General features: G+C 47.7%; 1 protein-coding gene across 2 annotated transcripts in view; it reads right to left on the reverse strand.

The window, feature by feature from the left end:
* Positions 1-16,165, reverse strand: part of LOC108923339 (constitutive coactivator of PPAR-gamma-like protein 1 homolog) — a 29,987-nt gene extending 13,822 nt beyond the window's left edge. For both annotated transcript variants that reach the window (XM_029247997.1, XM_029247996.1), the window contains exons 1-7: positions 15,266-16,165; positions 10,500-10,746; positions 7,223-7,305; positions 4,853-4,981; positions 3,604-3,694; positions 1,354-1,451; positions 228-493 (exon numbers count right to left, since the gene is read on the reverse strand). In XM_029247997.1, coding sequence (XP_029103830.1) covers positions 228-493; positions 1,354-1,451; positions 3,604-3,694; positions 4,853-4,981; positions 7,223-7,305; positions 10,500-10,746; positions 15,266-15,739 — 1,388 coding nt within the window. In that variant the 5' untranslated portion in view covers positions 15,740-16,165. The remainder of the gene's footprint in view (positions 1-227; positions 494-1,353; positions 1,452-3,603; positions 3,695-4,852; positions 4,982-7,222; positions 7,306-10,499; positions 10,747-15,265) is intronic.
* Positions 16,166-19,949: the final 3,784 nt, after the last annotated feature.

Genomic DNA, 19,949 nt, shown 5'->3' on the forward strand with positions numbered 1-19,949 from the left:
GGTGTGTGAGCTGATAACGCTACATAGTATCCACTGGAAGTCGCTTTGGAGAAAAGCATCTGCTAAATAAATAAATGTAAATTTACTGACACTGGAGTCAAGAGAGAAAAGAAAACCAAGCAAAACAAAACTAGACTTCCAGGCCAAAGAGTTTTGTATATTGAGCGTTTGTATTTTTCGTCAACGCGATAAAAAAGAGCAAAGTTCACTCAGCTGGAAGGACTCACTTGGCAGCGGTGCCCATGTTCTCATCGTTCTCGGAGGACGAGGATGTGGACGAGGTGTTGAAGAAGGCGGGCTCCGCGTGGTTGGGGCTGCTTCCCTGGGCGGGGTTGATGGGCGAGGACCTCTCATACAGGGGGGTGTGCTTCCCCTCGTGAGGAATGGTGCCGAAGCTGTTCTGATCCGGGTGGTTCTTCCCCATGGGGTCCAGGCCCAGGCCCAGCTCACCCAGGGGGGTCGAGTAGGCGTTCTGGCCAGGCAGCTGCTGGACCTTCGAACCCCAACCCACCCGATACTCTTGCTGTTAATGCAAACATTCAGCACCTTTGTTCAACACCGACCACACGGCTGCAGGGCTCGGCTCGACCTTAAGGACCGTCCGACTGTCCGGGACAGGTCATTTGTTAAAATGTGCACAGTCGCCACAGGTAGAATCCTTCTTCTAGCTGTCTCACGGACAGGTGCACAATAAATTAAGGCGAAACATTAAACTGAAAACAAAAGACGTGATCCGCGTGGTCATTTTTAATCATTTTCTAGAAAGAGCTCAAACTCGTCCAAAAGACAAAGAGAGCAAAACATCCATAGTGTCTTGCTATTCTTGTCCAAACACTCAGAAGTACGACATCGCCTCTAATTTACTGTCTTGTTTACATTCATATCTAGTCATTTAAATTCGTTGCGGAAGTGTTCGGTGAAAATATATTATGAGCAAAAATAAAATTGTGCACAATGCATGTTTGAGTTCCTGCCCGTTGAAGGACATGTACTTATTTTCGCCCTTGCGATCTCTCCCAGGACTGGAGAGGTACACAAATTGATGGGACAGGTGAAGTGGAACGTGCACCTGTCCCGTGGACGACCAAACACAACACATCACTGTCAGCCCTCACCTTACGCTTTCACTCCTTGGCACATTTACAGACATGCTTATTGAACTCATGGTGTTTTCCACGGTAAGGGAGGGTACAGAAGTGGTGTAACTAATGCAGTGTAGCTCACAGATACAACACCTGGGTCCCTCCTGGGGCTCTACGTTCCCATCCTTAACCGCAACATCAAACGCTGTCCCGATGAGCGCAAAACCCATCACGGATGGGCGACTCTGACTTCGGCGGTTAAGGCACCTACCCCGGGTTTCACGGGAGCGCCAGTCGGTGGAATGTTGAGCATCTGTGGAGGTACGTACTGCGGTACAGGGATGGGCACTCCCATCGCATTTGGTCTGACTGCAACAAAAAACCATAACACAATTCTCACCGGGGGGGGGGGGACTTCTGAGTGGACCTACCTGTGTGACTCCATCCATTGTACCTGTACTGTACAGACCAGTGTGGACCAATCCATTGTACCGCTGTATTTCTTTACTGCTATATTTTAACACGAGCTTCACTGCTCCGCCTGGACACTTGTGTGTGAGCGCCTCTCTTCTATCTGTGGCTGTCAATTTCAATTTCTGTATTTCCCATAAACTGGCACTGACACTGTACAAATCAGAAAAATCTTATTGAGAAGCTTCTGCAGTAATTCCAAGAAATTAATAAGTGAAGAAGTGAATAAAAGCCGAGTTGTATTTTATACCTCGGCGTTTTTGTTTTAGTGCGTTTAACATCCTCAAAATATTTATCTGGAACCTACAACACCTGACAAGGTCTTACAGGTGGAAAACTGTTGGAAAATACTTAAAACTTTAAAAAAAAAAAAAAGATAATTCTTTACAGTTAAAATCACAGCCCTCGCAATAATGCAAGATACACACACACACACACACACACACACACACACACACACACATTTTCAGAACCGCTTGCCCCATACGGGGTCACGGGGAACCGGAGCCTACCCGGTAACACAGGGCGTAAGGCCAGAGGGAGAGGGGACACACCCAGGACGGGACGCCAGTCCATCGCAAGGCACCCCAAGCGGGACTCGAACCGCAGACCCACAGAAGAGCAGGACCCGGTCCAACCCACTGCGCCACCGCGCCTCCCTAATGCAAGATATACTGGCTTAATAAAACATCTAAAATAAGGTACAATAATTTTTTACATATAATCATTTATCTGACACTTTTCTCCAAAGCAATTGACAAAGTTAAGCTATTTTACAATGATTTACCCATTTATACAGCTGGGTAATTTTACTGGAGCAATTTAGGCTAAGTACCTTGCTCAAGGGCAATAATAATAATTACTATTATTCAGTTAAACTGCAACAGTGCTGGCTGAAGCAAGAATGTGAAGTTCTTTTAGCTGAAAGGTGGCGCAGCAGGTGGTGTAGTGGTCAGACGTGTCACCTTGCACTCAAAGGATCTGGTTTGAATCCTATCTCTTGCTGTAGTACCCTCGATCAAGGCATTTACCCTGAATTGATACAGTAAAAATTACCCAATTGTATAAAAGAGTAAATCAGTGGAGGAAACAATAATTCACTTTGGAAAGAAGCATCAGATAAATAAGTGAATGTAACAGCAAGTGGGGGGAATCAAACCTGCAACCTCGGGGTCTAAAGAGAGCAGCACTAAGCACTATGCTAGTCTTGCTTTACTCTTCTCATTATTATTATAAGAGTGAACAACAATTAAATCTGAATCTTCCAGCCCACACAGAGCTAGCTGTACAGGTAACAGGTCACAGGTCACAGCAAATGTCTCCTTACGCAGCAACACAGGGAAACCCGCTGAGAGGCTCAACAGCACCAGGGGCTTTACTCCAAAAATGGCAAACACAAGGGGTGGCAGTTGGCTGAGTGTGGGGCCCTTTCTAAAGCGGCCCATTTGTATGCAGGACGCGCGCGGGGTCCGAGGCAACGGGAGAGAGTTCCCACATTGTCGCATTTACCAAAAAAAAAAAAAAATCTAAATCTGCTTATTTGGGCCTTGCTTTTCAATGCTACAAAACTGAAGGGGAGGGGATTGGATCACATATATTTGCATGAAGCAGAACCAATAAATAAAAGGTGGAGACTGGGAGAAAACAGCCACACGGATAAACGTGTAGATTTTCTCGTGTAACTTCATTGCTGCGCACAAGACATTCCTTCACGCGTCAGCGCCATGGAAACAAGGAGAGCAGGACGGCGGCGGCAGAGCAGTGCGCGGGGACGGGAAACAGGTCGGGCGAGAGCGGCGCCCAGCAGCCCAAGAAAACACCACGGGTGATTGTCCCCAACTGCTCTGCTCAGCACCGCCCCGTGTCCTGAGCTGCTTCTGCGTTTCACAGCCACTCTATTGGGCGTAGAACCTCGGAGCGCAATGTGCACCCATTGTGTACATTTCTGAACTGTGTGTGTGTGTGTGTGTGTGTGTGTGTGTGTGTGTGTGTGTACAGGATACACAGCACAGGTGGGGGAAAAGAAAACGAGAGGAGCACTTTGGCTTACCTAAGTAAGGAGAGAACGGTAGGGGTTTGCTGGCGGCGGAGTAGTACTCGATTGCCTTCTTAAATCGCACCACTTTGTCATCGGTTCTGGACTAGAATATAAAACAGGCACACTGAACTCAGCGGGGGGGACACACAGAAAGGCCCTTGTTGTAACTACAGTTTCCCAAATAAATTGCTTCCTCGCTGCTTCAGTCTCAGAATCATCAAGTATTTTCTGAACAACAGTTCACACAACTGCGCGTTCAGCTGAACCTCACCACCCTGAAAGTATTGAAGTCCACTTTTACCCATTTTTTTAACCCAGATTTTACTTGGAGGCCATGAAAATCACAGCTCTACGTGTGACGCTTAATACGTTCGGCTGAAGTCGATGTCTCTGGAAGTGCGGTTGGTGGAAGTTCTTCAGAGCTGCCGCTCATTGCTGAGATTTCTGACATCACTTCCTGTCGCCAGTCTGCTTCCACGGCAAGGGGGGGCTCCATGGTACAGACACCTCGATGGTGAGCAGCTCTCTACAAATCTCCGATTGTCGCTATTACAAGGTTAACGTCACACGTGGTTAACAATGGCGCTCTGATAATGTAGAGCTTTAGGGACCACTTCCTTAAAGCGCTTGTGTTTCACCGTACCTGCATAACCTACCATAAAATACCGGGCTCCACACAGGGGCGGCAGCTCATACATGTATGTGCCTCACAGGTATACTCAGAATAAACGCCAATACATCATAATTATTTGCAAAAACAAAATCGTAAAACAATGTTCTTTAGTCTATTTTCCGTATCACGTGACACCCTGGACACAGGTAAGGAATTATTACACATTACTTCAAAATATTTTAAAATTTTATTTTTTTTTAATTTATGTTTTACGTCTACTGTGTTAGTTCAACAAATGTATGACAAAATAACCGTACGCCGCCGTTTCCCTACAGTCACGAGAACGGTACCGGTCATAGGAGCTCCGACAACGGGCTGTGACCCACAATCATGCGGTTAGTGGACAGGTGCAGCTATTGGCAGCTTTTACGGTCCCTGACGTTCATCAGCCAGTGAACGTATATTGCCGTTTTGGAAAAAAAAATCTGGGATAAAAGGGAAACATTCTGAACGTGTAGCATTCAAAGTAAATATCAGGAGGACTTACCGTTCGAAACACAGAACGGCGTGTTCGGCAATACCGCGCTCTCGCTTTTTCACAATTAAAATCAGTTTCGGAAATTTAAACCTAACGGTTAAGCCCCGTACCTGCGAATGTCTGAAGATGTCCTTCGCTATGGCTTCCAAGTCATTGACATCTTGCAGGTTGCGCACGTAGTCTGCAACGGCCTTGATCACCACGTCGCAGGGCGGCAGCACGAGCTGGTGGGCGCGTACCTGTCATTACACGTGTTATTACACATGCGGCACGTGTCAAGTTGCTGAGCATCGGCGGACGCAAGACAGCGAAACCAGAGACGGCCCGAAGATCGACCCCGTTCGTGGAAAAAATTAAACTTCCATACGTATCACTCTGGAGGCTACGGGCTGAATGGAGGTAAATGGGGTAAATGCGATATCCCCATGTCCGATTCCGAGGGAGCGAATGAGACGCTGCTGCGCCGAGCTTGTTTGCTAGTGAGACGGAAGACGCGGACAGCGGCGTCTCATCAAGTCCTTTAGTGTCGCTGGGTTGAACCGACACGGGAAGAGGAAGGAACGTCGTGCACCTGGACTGAAAAATTGGCTCCCGGTGCCACTTCGCAGCACTGAAACAGGCAGGCTGCCCCACACACACACACAAGGAAGCCCACAAACACTAAATAAGCAGTGTTTTATGTCTATTATTTTTACTATGGGGGCAGGGGTTGTTGGGGGGGGGGAGTGCATAACTTCCGGGTTCCACTGCCCACGGAGTATAATGAAACAGCTCTGAACGGGACAGCGTTAAGCAGGGTACTACTGTGCAACTGATGCAGATAACTTAGTACCGTGTATGATGAATATAAAAAAAAAAAAAGGAGTGATTTCATGGAATTTGCATGTTCTCCCTGTGTCTGTGTGGGTTTTCTCCAGGTGCTCTGGTTTCCTCCCACACTCCAAAGACATGCTGTTGAGGTCCACCCATAGCGTGTCTGACAAAGACAGTGTGTTCCACTGATGTATGGATGAGTGACCCAGTGTAAGTCACCGCGGTGAATATGGTGTGTGGGCTGGTAACACTACATAGAGTTCACTGGAAGTCGCTTTGGAGAAAAGCGTCTGCAAAATAAATAAATGCTAATGTAATATCCGATATTTTTCCGCATCAATCCGACCAGTGAGGAGCCCCTAGTTAAGTACCAGTTATCTGACTGCGATATTACAACCGGTGCTGAAACTGTGCTGCTTGAACTGTGTAATCAAATGCTCTGTTTTCATCTGGTAAGTGTTCTACGTGAATTAAAAACGTTTGATTTTTATATGTTCAACTCATCATCTGAGTTTATTATGCTGCGCTGAGCTCTGCCCACCAGCATAAAACCACACACTGAGGAGTCTGCCCACAAAATGAAGCGGCTCCACAGCGGCGCGGGGACAATTGGACCGTGTTATACAGCGTCATCAAAAAATTTAATTTCATCCGAAACTCTTCGGAAATGACTATGTGCTGGGAATTAATTCAACGAAACGATATGAATAAAGAGCGCGAATCAAAATGAATGGTCATTAACGTGGTATCTAGCAGCGTTTAGGGTCCCCGGGCCCGGGGAGGACTATGTTCAGGGTGACGACCACAACTGTTTGGGAACTTTTAGAGCACAGGGGGCCAAGCAGGGCTCTGCGAGTGCTCCGCCGCCTGCCTCCGCCTCTGGATAAACACAGCCATCTGCCACCTGGCATCGACGTGTGTGTGGGGGGGGGGGGGCTGCCGCTGCGCTAACAGGTGGAGGCAGTGACGCTTTGTCGTTTCGGTTCACGCCGGGTCGCCTGGCTACAGCGGCGCAAATGAACAGAGCACTTAAGCGACTCCACGTTGTCCTTATGCGTTACTCGTCGAGCCTCGTTTTACTCCGCGTTGTCAAGGAAACGAGCGACTGGAGGTCAAGGAAGAGGCCAGGAAACAAGTCACGCTTATGCGCCATAAACACACGTGCGCTAGGACGCAAAGGACACCCGGATGGTGCAAACACAAATATGCATTAATATATTCGATTCCATTTCTTTAGAAAGCGTTATTCTCGACACGGCGATGCAGAAAGCTGAACTTCTGAGCCCTCGTGATACAAAAGGGATAAAAGAAAACCAAATGTCAGATAACTGTTTCTAAACAGTAAGCAGGCGGCCCGTCTGGAAACCGAGGAGAGGAAAACAACTCCCGACTCAAAGAAAGGGAGAAAAAAATAGACCTGCGGAGGTCCGAGTGCCAGCAGTTGCCCACCCTTCTGGGTCATTTCTAGTGCGGTTATAAAAAAAAAAAATAATAATAATAAAAAAAACCACGTTATTTAGCTACCCTCAGAAAGAGCCGGAGTTCAATGTGTAACAGAAAGGGGTTTCAGGTGTTCTACAGGAGGTGCAAAATAAAAATTATTATTGATTACGATGTTCTGGAGTTTTTTTTTCCCGGCTCATTCTCACAATGTACCGGCGCATTACCTTCAAAGATGCTAAGGGGTGCTCCGGTCCCAGGAGACTCCAGTGAAAGGCCGCCAAGTCCTCGTCGGGCAGAATGTGATTACCTGCAGCGGTGGGGGAAAGAAAAGCGTTCCTTGCTCGTGAGGCAAACGACCGGAGCCGCAAACGCGGGTGGTCCTCGACGTACGACAGGGTTCCGTTCCGACCACCTTGTCATAAGTCAACTGCTATGTCGCAAATCCCCTTATACTGCACTGTATTATGTATGAGAATATAACAATTAACATGCTATCTTTTATAAACAGGGCTATATACACACTGTCTGAAACCACTTGTCCCAAGCAGGGTCACAGCAAATCAGAGCCTAACCCGGCAACACAGGGCGTAAGGCTGGAGGGGGAGGGGACACACCCAGGACGGGACACCGGTCCATTGCAAAGCACCCCAAGAAGGGCTCAAACCCCAAACCGCCCACAGAGCAGCCCCCAGCCAAACCCGCTGCACCACCACAACCAATGAGGCTATACAGAATAATATAAATACAGTACAGGACTACAATTATATTTCCACGCCGCTTCACTTTCATGTCACTACCGTCTTCCGCTTTTCTTTTCAGCAGCACCAGAACTCACTTTCGCGAGCTGCATATTGTGAATGAAGTCATTTGAAGGAAATGACAAACCGAACAAACGAAAAGCAATCCAACTGAGACCCAAACAAGAGCAGAAAAGGTTGTTATCGCTTTGTTATGGCTGAATATTGGTACTTAAAAATAATACAATAATATTCATGGGAAGGTCATCATAAGTCCAGGTTGCTGTTAAGATGCTTACGTTGCAAGCGAAGGGTCACCTTTGTGCACATTTTTACACCGGTGCCAGTCCGTCGCAAGGCACCCCAAGTGGGACTCAAACCCCAGACCCACTGGAGAGCAGGGCCCGGTCCAACCCACCGCGCCACCGTGCCCCTCTTACACTTAAAACAAATACATTTATTTATTTAGCTGGCGCTTTTCTGCAAAGCAACTTATAATGTTAAGCTATTTACAATTATTTATTGATTTATAAAGCTGGTGATTTTAGTGGAGCAATTAAGAGTAAGTACCTTGCTCAAGGGTAGTACAGCTAGAGGTAGGGATTGAACCTGAGACCTTTGGATACAAAGGGAGCAGCTCTAACCACTATGCTCCAAGCTGCTTCCTAACTTTTTGCCCCTTATGTTGAGGAGAACGCAGCAGATGTGGTTAAGAAAAAAAAAGTTACAGATACATAAGTTGAAGTTTGATGTATTGTTTGAGAATGTATCTGAATTCTGTTTTAATTCACCACAAATAAATCGATATCAAAACAAAACATTTCTGCTTCCCAAAGTTTTCCGGCTCCCAGGATGAAATGAAACCAGCGTGAACAGCATAAACTGTAGGTCAGACCGGAAATATTACAAGGAAAGATTTGCAAATTTATTAGCGATGCGGTCAGCGAAAGTGCAAGGTGAAACAGACTGGTCCCAGAAAATATTTAACCTGTTATAAATAAATTTAAAAAAATAGAACACAACAAAATGAAATAAATATTTTTCTAATTCCTCCTAAAGAAGGTTAACTTGTGCTGTGGAAGATAAGAACTTTATGTCGACTGCGCAAGAGACGGTTTACATTAGAGGCTCTAGATTATCAGAGCGGTGGCGCAACGGAAGGAGGGAGCCTTTCCACGTTCGCCCCGAATCCCGAGGCAAAGAGCGAATCCTCCAAGTTCCCTGGGAAAGGAGAACAAAACACTAAATAGAAATTCTGGGGGGGGGGGTGAAGCCGCCTTCTGTCGCCAAAACAGCTGAGCTCATGGAACAAAGCGGAGAATAATCAAGTAGATCTTCGTTTCATATTTACCCTCTACTTAGAACCCGGGAAGAGCCTTAAAAATCTTCCACAAATACACCTTGGAAGAGTGGAGTGCTGCACTCTTCATACCTCTTGATCACTCACACACACACACACATTTTCGGAACTGCCTGTCCCATACGGGGAACTGGAGCCTACCAGGCAACACACGGCATAAGGCCAGAGGGGGAGGGGACACACCCAGGACGGGACGCCAGTCCATCGCAAGGCACCCCAAGCGGGACTGAAACCCCAGACCCCCTAGAGAGCAGGACCCGGTCCAACCCACTGCGCCACCGCACCCCCCACCTCTTGATCACGTTACTTGAAAGTGTGAAAAACGACCCAACGCATTATGCCATAATTCTGGGGACACCGACGCTCTTCTTCAGTGACAAAAAAACAAGAGCTCAACTGGTTTATCAGTTCTCCTGTAATTGCTGGAAAACTCTGCAAGAGAAAAATTATACGAGCTTGAGTTATGGTCAAATTGTCACTAAAGGAGTTCGGTTAAGCTGTTCTAAGAGCATCAAACCCCTAAGCAAACCTGTATTTATTTACACAACGCTTTCCTCCAAAGCGACTTACACCGATTTACCCATTTATCCCAAAGGGTAATTCTTTACTATATCAGCTCAGGATAAGTACCTTGATCCGGGGTACTACAGCAGGAGGTGGGATTCAAAACAAGGTCCTTCAGGTCTAAAGTGAGTGGTTTTAACCACTGCGCCACCTGTTGCCAAAAGTATAAAGTGCTCCACTAAGAAGAGAAAGAGCAGTGGGCTTTATTCAAATTCTGCCATCTGACCTCCCGGTGACATTTATACTGGATGGCTTTGCTGACTTACAACTGTCATCTATGCATCATAATTAAGCATAATTATTACTTAAAAACGCGGGGGGCACGGTGGTGCAGTGGATTGGACTGGGTCCTGCTCTCCGATGGGTTTTGGGTTCGTGTCTCGCTTGGGGTGCCTTGCGACGGACTGGCGTCCCATCCTGGGTGTGTCGCCTCCCCCTCCAGTCCTGCACCCTGTGTTGCCGGGTTGGGCTCCGGCTCCCCGCGACCCCGTATGGAACAAGCGGTTTCAGATGTTGTGTGTGTGTTACTTAAAAACTTGGTTTCATAGGTGACTTAACATGGGTAAGTTTGTTGATTCTTCAATCATTAAGGTGATACTTCCTCTAAAGTGACCGACAATAATTTTTCCTTCAGTATTATAACAACTGTATAATAATGCCCAATTATTGACTATTTTTTATCCGCCACAATTCAGGGATCCCAGTGGTCACCATTACCACGGTCCACAGGAGAAGCGAAGGTGCTGAGTCAGAGTTCGCCTTTTCTCCCCGTGTCTTGAAGCCAACGACCCTCGGAGCTGATTTACGGCACCCCTCCCTCCTCTCGCTCGCTGCACCCACCTAAGAGCGCAGCGAAGATGACAAAGCGGTTGGGGTTGAGATCCAGCTGTTTGGCCACTTCGTGCATCAGGTACTGGCTGGTGGTGAGGCTCTTGCCGTTGCGGCTCAGCTTGAGGGCGTGGGCGCTGAAGTAGTAGGGGATGTTGCACAGGGCGTAGTCCGAGTCGTAGGCCACCAGGCCGTGGAAGCCGTTCTCCCTGCACAGGGCGATCACCTCCTGGTGGTGGTCCTCGATGCTCTGGGCGACCTGGATGGCGAGGGGGCAGAGAGGGGCCTGTCAACACGGGGGGGAGGGGGGCACCGAGAAACCAGAGCTGTGCTTCTCGTCTGGGATCTGAGCAAAATTCCCGTCCGCAAGGTTTGGCATCGCCGTAGTAAATTAAGAGTAAGAGCACTGAGAAATATAAGGAGAAACTTACACCACACATATTGATGATGTTGGTTGTAAATATTAATAATTATAACATGTAATATTTACATGCTGAAGTGCAGCAGGTAACATACTGGTTAGAGCGGCTGCCTTCCTCTCTAAGAACCCGGGTTCGAACTCCGCCTCCTGCTGTAGTACCCTTGATGAAGGTACTTACTATTCCCGAATTAATACAGCTAAAGTTATCCTGCTGTATAAATGGGTAAATCAGTGTAAACAGACTGCTGCACAAACCTGACATTGTGAGTACCAGATAAATTATTAAATATTAATTACGCTGACAACTTTGTCTGAAATTACGCTGATTTACCCACGATTTGCCCATCTATACAGCAGGGTGGTTTTTACTGTATCAGTTCAGGGTAAGTACCTTGATCAAGAGTACCACAGCAGGGGGTGGGATTCAAACCCAGGACCGTCCGGCTGCAAGGCGACGGCTCGGGCCTCGAGATCCATCTGGCTACAAAGTTACAAAGACATTGTAATGAAATTTTTTTCTGATTATGTTAATCATATCAGAGCACAACAGAAAAATGTAAACAAACTGTTATTCCAAACTAGTTTAAAAGCTTTAAGTGCCTTTGCATCAGATTGTCCTGCACATAAATTAATTTAACAAATGCTACTATTGGGCCATTTCATTCTGAACGTGTGCCGCACCTACACCGCATCGCACGAATGCCATCGGGTGCAAGTGGTTTTAAACGCTGCTCCGACTGCTCTTTAATATTTAAAAAAAAAAAAAAAAAAAAAGTGTTAAAGCAAACCAAGCACATAGTCACATCTCCGCTGCTTTTCCCGACTGGAAACACCTTTAAAAACTGAGTCTAAATTAAGTGATTCTCCAAGTGGCACAGGAGGCCCAACCCCCACATCCAGCCGTGCGGCAGCTGGTTCGAGCGGCTTCGGCGAGGCCTGTGGAGCAGGGGAGGGACACGTGAGCACGGTCGAGGGCCGATGGCCACCCAGGGCCCGGCACTCACTCAACACACACACACACGCAGCGCCCAACGTAAATCCTCCCTCCGTTGACTTACATTACACTAAGCCGCCCTCAGGACCTTTACTGTAAGGAACAGCAAGTCCAAAAATATTCTGCGATTCACAAAAAACATTTACATTTATTCACTTATCTCACACTTTTCTCCAAAGCAACTCACGGTGTTAAGCCACTTACACTGATATACCCCGAAACCCATCATAGGTCGAAAATGCATTTAATACACCTAATACGCACCTCTGCGTAACAAACTGAGAGATGCAGATCACTGCCGCTGCCAAGTATCGCGAAAGAGCAGCGTAAATCATATCGCTTGCCTGGGAAAAAATATCAAAATTCGAAGTACGGTTTCTACTGAATGTCTATCGCCAGCTCGCCATCGTAAAGTCGAAAAAAAAAGTCCAACCACCGTAAATCAGGGACCACCTGTACTTATACAGCAGGGTATTTTTTTAACCGGAGCAATTCAGGGTAAGCACCTCGCTCAAGGGCACTACAGCAGCAGGTGGGATTCAAACCTGTGAATTTCAAGTGTAACGCGGCAGCTCTAAGCACTGCGCCACCTGCTGCCCAAAACGCTGCACTTCTTGCGCTTTGTCAGAAATATGTAAGATTATACTAAAGAAAACACTTCTTTAGCAGCAGCCCTTCCCCAATATTTTACTTCAAAATACATTTACCAGACACTTTACATATATTCACTTAGCAAATGCTTTTCTCCAAAGCAACTTCTAATGAACTCTATGTAGTGTTATCAGCGCACACACACACGCTTTATTCACCATGGTGAGTTACACTGCTAGATACACTACTTACAATGGGTCACTCATTTATACATCAGCGGAACACACCCTCTCCATTACTCACACACTGTGGGTGAGCCTGAACAGCATGTTGTTGGAGTGTGGGAGGAAACCAGAGCACAACCACACAGACAGAGGGAGAACATGCAAACTCCACACCCACTGAGCAGGGATCAAACCCATGATCTCTCACACCACCCAGGCGCCGTAAGACAGCAGCACTACTCGCTGTGCCACCGTGCCGCCCAAAGCAGCTTCGTCTCCGCCTTCATTACACCCAAACCACATCCTCCCACTCCTGTCACTGGAATCCCACCTAAAATCACACTTGTCGGGTTGGACCGGTGCTCTCCATTCATCTTCACTGTGTGACACTTCTCTCTCATTGCTGATACTTTTCTCCAAAGCAACATACAGGTATTTCCAGTTATTTACCCATTTGTACACTGCGCTAATTTTATTGGAGCATTAAGGTAAGCACCTTGCCCAAGGATATTAAAGGCAAGATTTGAACCTACAACCTTCAGGTCCAAAGGCAACAACACTAACCGCTACACTATCAGCTTTACATCAGTGCAAAGGGCTGCAAACCTCAGGGAACAACACAAAGAGTACATCACATCAACAAGAGGAGAGATTTGGGTGCAGACGCTGATTCTAGAGTACAGTCAACGTGTCACAGTCCACAGTGTAAACCAGTGTACATCACACGTGACGTGTACGAAAATTACACTTTGGATTCTAACAGAAGACAATTTCCCAGCGTCGAGGAACCGCTCCGATTGTTAATTCCAGTAAATATTCCTCAGGTGTTCCTCCGCAAACCGTGCACCGCAGTCCTGCACAGACTTAGAGTAAACAAACACTGATTTGCACTAGATTGTGTAAACAAGGTGCAAGATAAACATTGTTGCTACAGGTCAAGTTTAAAAAATATATATATATTCTTTCTTTTTTGGGGAAATGTTCATTTTTGCAGGATTTGTGGTTTGGAGCAGCAGAGCACACGGCATACCGGCACTTCCCAGCAGCACCCATGACTTTTATGAGTTTTGCATAATATTATTGACATAATAAGGGCGCTGCTGGCTTTGTGAACCTTGCCCGTTTGCCCACATTTATTAACCCACGAAATCCACATTTAACAAGAGCCATGCATTTTAATGAGGACCAAAAAAAAAAACAAAACTCACTTTCAGGGTTAATCCAAGTGTGCGTCCGAACCACTGACCATCAGCGTTCGTTTACTAGCTCTTCCACATGAGTATTTCAACTACCAATTAGTTAACCAGCTTCCTCTGTGTGTCTTTGATTGCCATGACAATGAGATTAACCTAAAGGTCAAGGTTTGTGTGTGAAGGAGAAGTGAGTAAAATGCACACTTTCTGCTGCTGCTCCAGACTGGGTGGAGATGTCACAATGGAGGATTGACTATGACCAAACTGTAGCGGCCAGTGGTCACCAAACCTACTGGTCATGTGACTGCTGATATGTCACATAACCAACACTTGGTCCAGGAGGCCTGTGAGCAGCCAGACTCCTCTAAAGGAAGGAGCAGAACCCTGGCGCTCACAATGGAAACCCATGGATCTCCTTTAGGAGGATAAGAGGACAAAGCCCTCCTTTGGACGGAGCAGAACTCTGGATCTTTGTGAGGGTCAACGAGTTAGGACATCCCCCTGGAGGACCAGGGACCCATCTTTAGGAAGATTTAGAAGAGCATGAGATGCTCTTTAGGACAAGATTTCCAGGTTCTCCTTGAGAAGGAGGAGAACGCGGACCTTTGACGGGATCAGAGGCCCATGATCAGGACCCCCAAAAGAGCAGAAGACCAAGCTCTCCTTTAGGTTGACAAGAGGCCCTGGTTCTCTGTAAGATGGATCAGTGCTTTGGTCCTGTTGAAGGAGAAGAACCCAAGAAGTCCTTCAGGAAGATAAGAGATCCAGGTTCTCCTGTAGGAGGAACAGAACCACTGATCTTTAGGAGTATCAGAATCCTGGTTTCTCCACTTAGGAAGAGCAGAACATGAGGTTCTCCTTTAGGATGACAAGAGCCCCAAGTTCTCTTTGGGATGAATCAGCACCCTAGATCTCCAGAAGGAGCAGAAGCCAAGATGTCCTTCAGAAGGATAGGAGGTAGCTGTTCTCCTGTAGGAGGATCAGAGCCCTGGATCTCCTCGAGGAGGGACGGAACCCATGCCATGGGTTTCCTTTAGGATGACGAGAGGCCCAGGCTCTCCTCAGGCCGAATCAGAACCTTAGCTCTCCAGAAGGAGCAGAACCCAAGACGTGCTGCAGAAGGATAGGAGGTACCGGTTCTCCTCTGTAGGAGGATCAGAGCCCTGGATCTCCTCGAGGAGGGACGGAACCCATTGGTTTCCTTTAGGAGGATCAGAGATCCAGGTTCTCCTTGAGGAGGAGATCAGACTGACTCAGACTCAGAGCGCTGGGTCACCGCGAGAAGGAGCGGGAGCGGGAGCGCGGGTCGGGTCGCTACGTATAGGATCGGGCCGGATCGGGCCGGGCGGACTCACCCCGATGTGGAAGCGGAGCAGCGCCAGGCGGATGCAGTGCGCCATGCACACGGGCGGCAGGAACCAGACCTTGGGCGGCGGCGTGCCCTTGTTCTGCACGTGGCTCACGATCTGCTGCGCCGTCTGCCGCTCGTTCACCTGCCGCTTGACCCACTCGTGCAGGCGGCCCTTCTCGAGCGCGCCGTTGAAGCACACGAGCAGCTCGATGTTGCCGCTGAAACAGGCCTTGGCCAGCGCCGCCAGGTAGCCCAGCATGTGGTTCCACTGGCCGCCGCTCACCCAGTCCGTGTAGAAGCCGCCGTAGAGCCGGTGCAGGCAGTTCTCGGCGTCCACGAGCAGCCGCAGCGGGCTCTGGGGTGGTCTCTGGCGGCCGCCCCCCACCAGGCTGCCCCGGGCCAGCTTCTGGAGCTCCACGGGCACCACGGCGCTGGGGCAGTGCTTCTCGATGTACTCCTGGAAACCCTGCACGCCCATGATGACGGACAGACGGAAGGACGAGCCGCGACGGAAAGGACTGACTGGTGCTGGAAAGCGTCAAAAAAAAAAAACAGAACTGTTGGAAACGGCGGTTGCTGGTAGTAGCGAGTCCCCCCACCGCTTAATAAAATAAAATCTGGACAGAATTAAAAAGAAAAAAACTGCTGCTGGATGATGATGATCATGGGCTAGTAGTAAACGCTGTCGGTTTGTGGAGCTGTAAAATCCAAAAAAGAAAAACAAATGGAAAATGACACCGGGCAGTTACGGATGCATTTGATATTTACGGGTTGTTTTTATTATTTTTTTTTTTTGGTGAGTTGTTTTTTTTTGGTTCATGGCCGCCGGCCGCCATGTGCCGCGTCTCACGGAGCCATGTCTGTAGATGTGTCTGCTGCGCAGGGAAGGAGCCGCGGTGACGCGCACGGCGCCGGGTGGGGGAGCGCCGTGCGCGGGTAGGGGAGGGGCCACGTACAGACACGTACAGTCACGTACAGTCACGCACGGACACGTACAGTCACGTACAGTGCGCGTGGGCAGCGCTGTAATGACGCGGCTCCGCGCTCCGCCGACCCTGTACTGTACAGTAACGTAACTAGCGTGGAGGGAAGGGGGAGGGTTATCAAAAGTACGGTTTTCACTTTACCAGCCATATCTGACGAAAGATAAATTGTCGGTGCGGTGTCTGTGTGCTCGTTAAGTCATTGCTATAATAACCTCGGCCTGACTTACGGTATGAAATGAAGGTGAACGGACGAGTTGGGAAGAACTGTTAACAAAGACGGTGGAAAGCAATGAATTACACACCCCGCTCGCGCCCACACAGGTCAGATGAATAAGGTGTGTCGTGAAATATGTGGTCGGTAAAAATGTTCAGAAAAAACTCGACGGCGAACCCCCCCCCCCGTTAGTGCCCCACATTGAGAAGCGCGTGGACACGTGCCTCGCCCGGCTCGTGCCAGCACGGTGCGTCACGTGCATCCATCATGCACCCTCTCTGCGCGCACCACGCACGCGACATTTCATTGGAAAGTAAAACATAAGAATCATTCCGGAATAATAAAAGTTCTCCAATCAATCAGTGAAATGCTACAGTTAACACTAAACACTGCACTCATTACACACACTACACACACACTGCACACGCTTAACCTCCCAGCATGGCACAGTGGTCGGTGTCAGCCCCCCTACACGAAAGTCTCAGGTTCCAGTCTTGCCTCCTGCTGCACTACCCTTCCTCAATGTACTTGCCCTGCACCGATAGGCCTACAGTAAAAATTACCCAGCTGCATAAATGGGTAAATAGCTTAACAGTGTGAAGTGGATGTCAGATAAATGAATAAAAGTGAAACGTGAACTTGAGGGGGGGCATGGTGGCGAGGGTTTGGCCGGGTCCCGCTCTCCGGCGGGTCTGGGGTTCGAGTCCCGCTTGGGGTGCCTTGCGATGGACTGACATCCCATCCTGGGTGTGTCCCCTCCCCCTCCGGCCCTACGCCCTATGCTCCACAAGCAGATTCAGCCTGTGTGTGTGTGTGTGTGTGTGTGTGTGTGTGTGTGTGTGAACTCAGCTCATAGCAGCCTGTCTAGATTCCTCTCTTTTGCTCACTTTGACTCATTTGTCACAGGCTCAGTGTTGCTTAATGACACCGAACATGTTGGATACGAATGTAAAAACTATGTGGTAATATTTTACCCATCCCTCTATTACAGTGGAACTGAACCTTCAGATCTCTGTATAATTTCAACACACACACACACACACGCGTGCTTTCGGAACCACTTGTCCTATACAGGGTCGCGGGGAACCGGAGCCTAACCCGGCAACTCAGGAGGGGGAGGGGACACACCCAGGACAGGACGCCAGTCCGTCACAAGGCACCCCAAGCGGGACTCGAACCCCAGACCCACTGGAGCGCAGGACCCGGTCCAACCCACTGTGCCACCGCGCCCCCGCGCCCCCTAATTTAAACACAAATGTCTGAAAAATATCCGTGCGCAAACGTTCAATGGCAAATGCAATATGTCCTTTTTATCCATCTCATTTCCGCTCTCTTGTTCTCCAGGTGTTAATGGGCCAGCAGGTAGTGATGTAGCTTCTACAGAAATGACTTGGGTTCTAATCCCCTTAAGCACCCTTGATCAACCTGAACTAATACAGTAAAAATGGATCAAATGCTGTAATTATAAGTAGCTTTGGAAAAAAGCGCCCGGTCAACAAATGTTAATAGAATATTGAAATTATATGACATAAAATGAAAAGTTTATCTTGGTTCAAGGAAAAAATCTCAAACACATCAACACACACACACACAGTCTGAAACTGATTGTCCCATGTGGGGTCGTGGGGAGCTGGAGCCTAACCCGGCAACATGGGGTATAAGGCTGGAGGAGGAGAGGACATACCCAGGACAGGATGCCAGTCTGTCACAAGGCAATCAAAGCGGGACTCGAACCCCAGCCCCACTGGAGAGGAGGACGCGGTCAAGCCCACTGCGCCACCATGCCCCCCCCCTCACATGAACACAGTTTAATGATTTTTAAGAAGTAGTAGTAGTAACTAAGCAGGGAAGGACACATTTTCTTCCCACGAGTCAGGGGACAAAGGTCATCCTTCCAACACCGAGCGCAGCAAGACCATTTTAGGGGAGGAAGTGCACTGTGGGCTGGGAGTGTTTTCGAACATGTCGTCCACTGGGCCAAGCAGAAGAGGTCATTTATGAAATGATGATGACCTCAGAGGGTCATGAATCATCAGACATCAGGCAGTCCATCAATTCCTCATGTGGCTGACAGCAGGTGGCTCAGGACACAGACAATGAACAGTTTAAACATGTAATCAGTGTGTTTTAATGCATATTGTGGTTTTTTCTCAGAAATGTTTATAGTTCCAATTAATCTAATTGAATAACATCAGCAGGATTCAGTCTCATCTCACTCACAACAGGTTCAAAATCAAAAGTCTGCATCTTCTCAATGCTCCATTTACATATTTAGCAGATGCTTTTCTCCAAAGCAACTTCCAATGAACTCTAGTGTTATGAGCCCACACACCTTATTCACCGTGGTGACTTACACTGCTAGATACACTACTTACACTGGGTCGCTCATCCATACATCAGTGGAACACACCCTCTCCATCACTTACACACTGTGGGTGAACCTGAACTTTGGAGTGTGGGAGGAAACCAGAGCACCCAGAGGACACCCACGCAGACATGGGGAGGACATGCAAAGTCCACACAGACCGAGCAGGGATCAAACCCATGTCCTCTCACTGCGCCACCGTGCCGCCCAACTTTGGCCACAATGTGGTGGAATGACCTCCCTCTGTTCCTCAAAGCTGCTGAATCCCTCTCAACATTCAAGCAGGGTCTCAAAACACATTTTATTCAAACCCAACTCCATCCTGATCGCCTTTGTGTAAATAAATTTTTACTCTCTCCCGGTTTTACATGCAGCTACTCGTGACGAATGTTGGTATCAGACTGACTGACCGCACTTTGACCACAACGTGTCTCTGTCTGTATCTCTGCCTCTTATTGATGTACGTTTGTGTTCTCTGAGATGTGCATCGCTTTGTCTGATAAATGAATAAATGTAAACGTAAATGCAAACATATACGAGAGGATGGATCACGGAGGATCACCCTGAGAGAATCAAGCCCAGTAAGTAAACTCTGGAGGTGGTTTGTAAGTTTTTCTGAAAACCCTACATATTATAACACCAGCCGTCAGCAAATAATCCCAGACACTATGCAATTTTAATATTGTACAATATTAACAATATGCAATATTAATAACGGTTCTTTTGTTTTACGTCCGCTTTTCTTGGAAAGGCAGGTCTGGGGCTCTCCTGTGTGCTAAATCTCTATATTTTAGGATCAGTCATTTATTTTAGGAATACTGAATAAAACATTCTGTGATATGACGTTCAGAATATTTAAATAGAAAGCAACGCATTTTGTAAGAATAATCGTGTTTAATACTTTTTAAACGTATGAAAAATCCACTGTGATATTTTCGCTACATTGCATTAAATTTTTGTGAAAGCACAAAAAAAATACCACTAGTCAACGTAATAAATTAGTTTTTCTGTCTCGCTTCCATTTATCGTTTGAATATGAATATTAACCAGTAGAAGGAGCCAAAGTGACATCTCTGTGCCCCTTCAGCCGCAGGAGAGCGCTGTACAGAGAGAGGGAGACCAC

The sequence above is a fragment of the Scleropages formosus genome, chromosome 22 (assembly GCF_900964775.1).
Source record: "Scleropages formosus chromosome 22, fSclFor1.1, whole genome shotgun sequence".
Lineage (NCBI taxonomy): Eukaryota > Metazoa > Chordata > Actinopteri > Osteoglossiformes > Osteoglossidae > Scleropages > Scleropages formosus.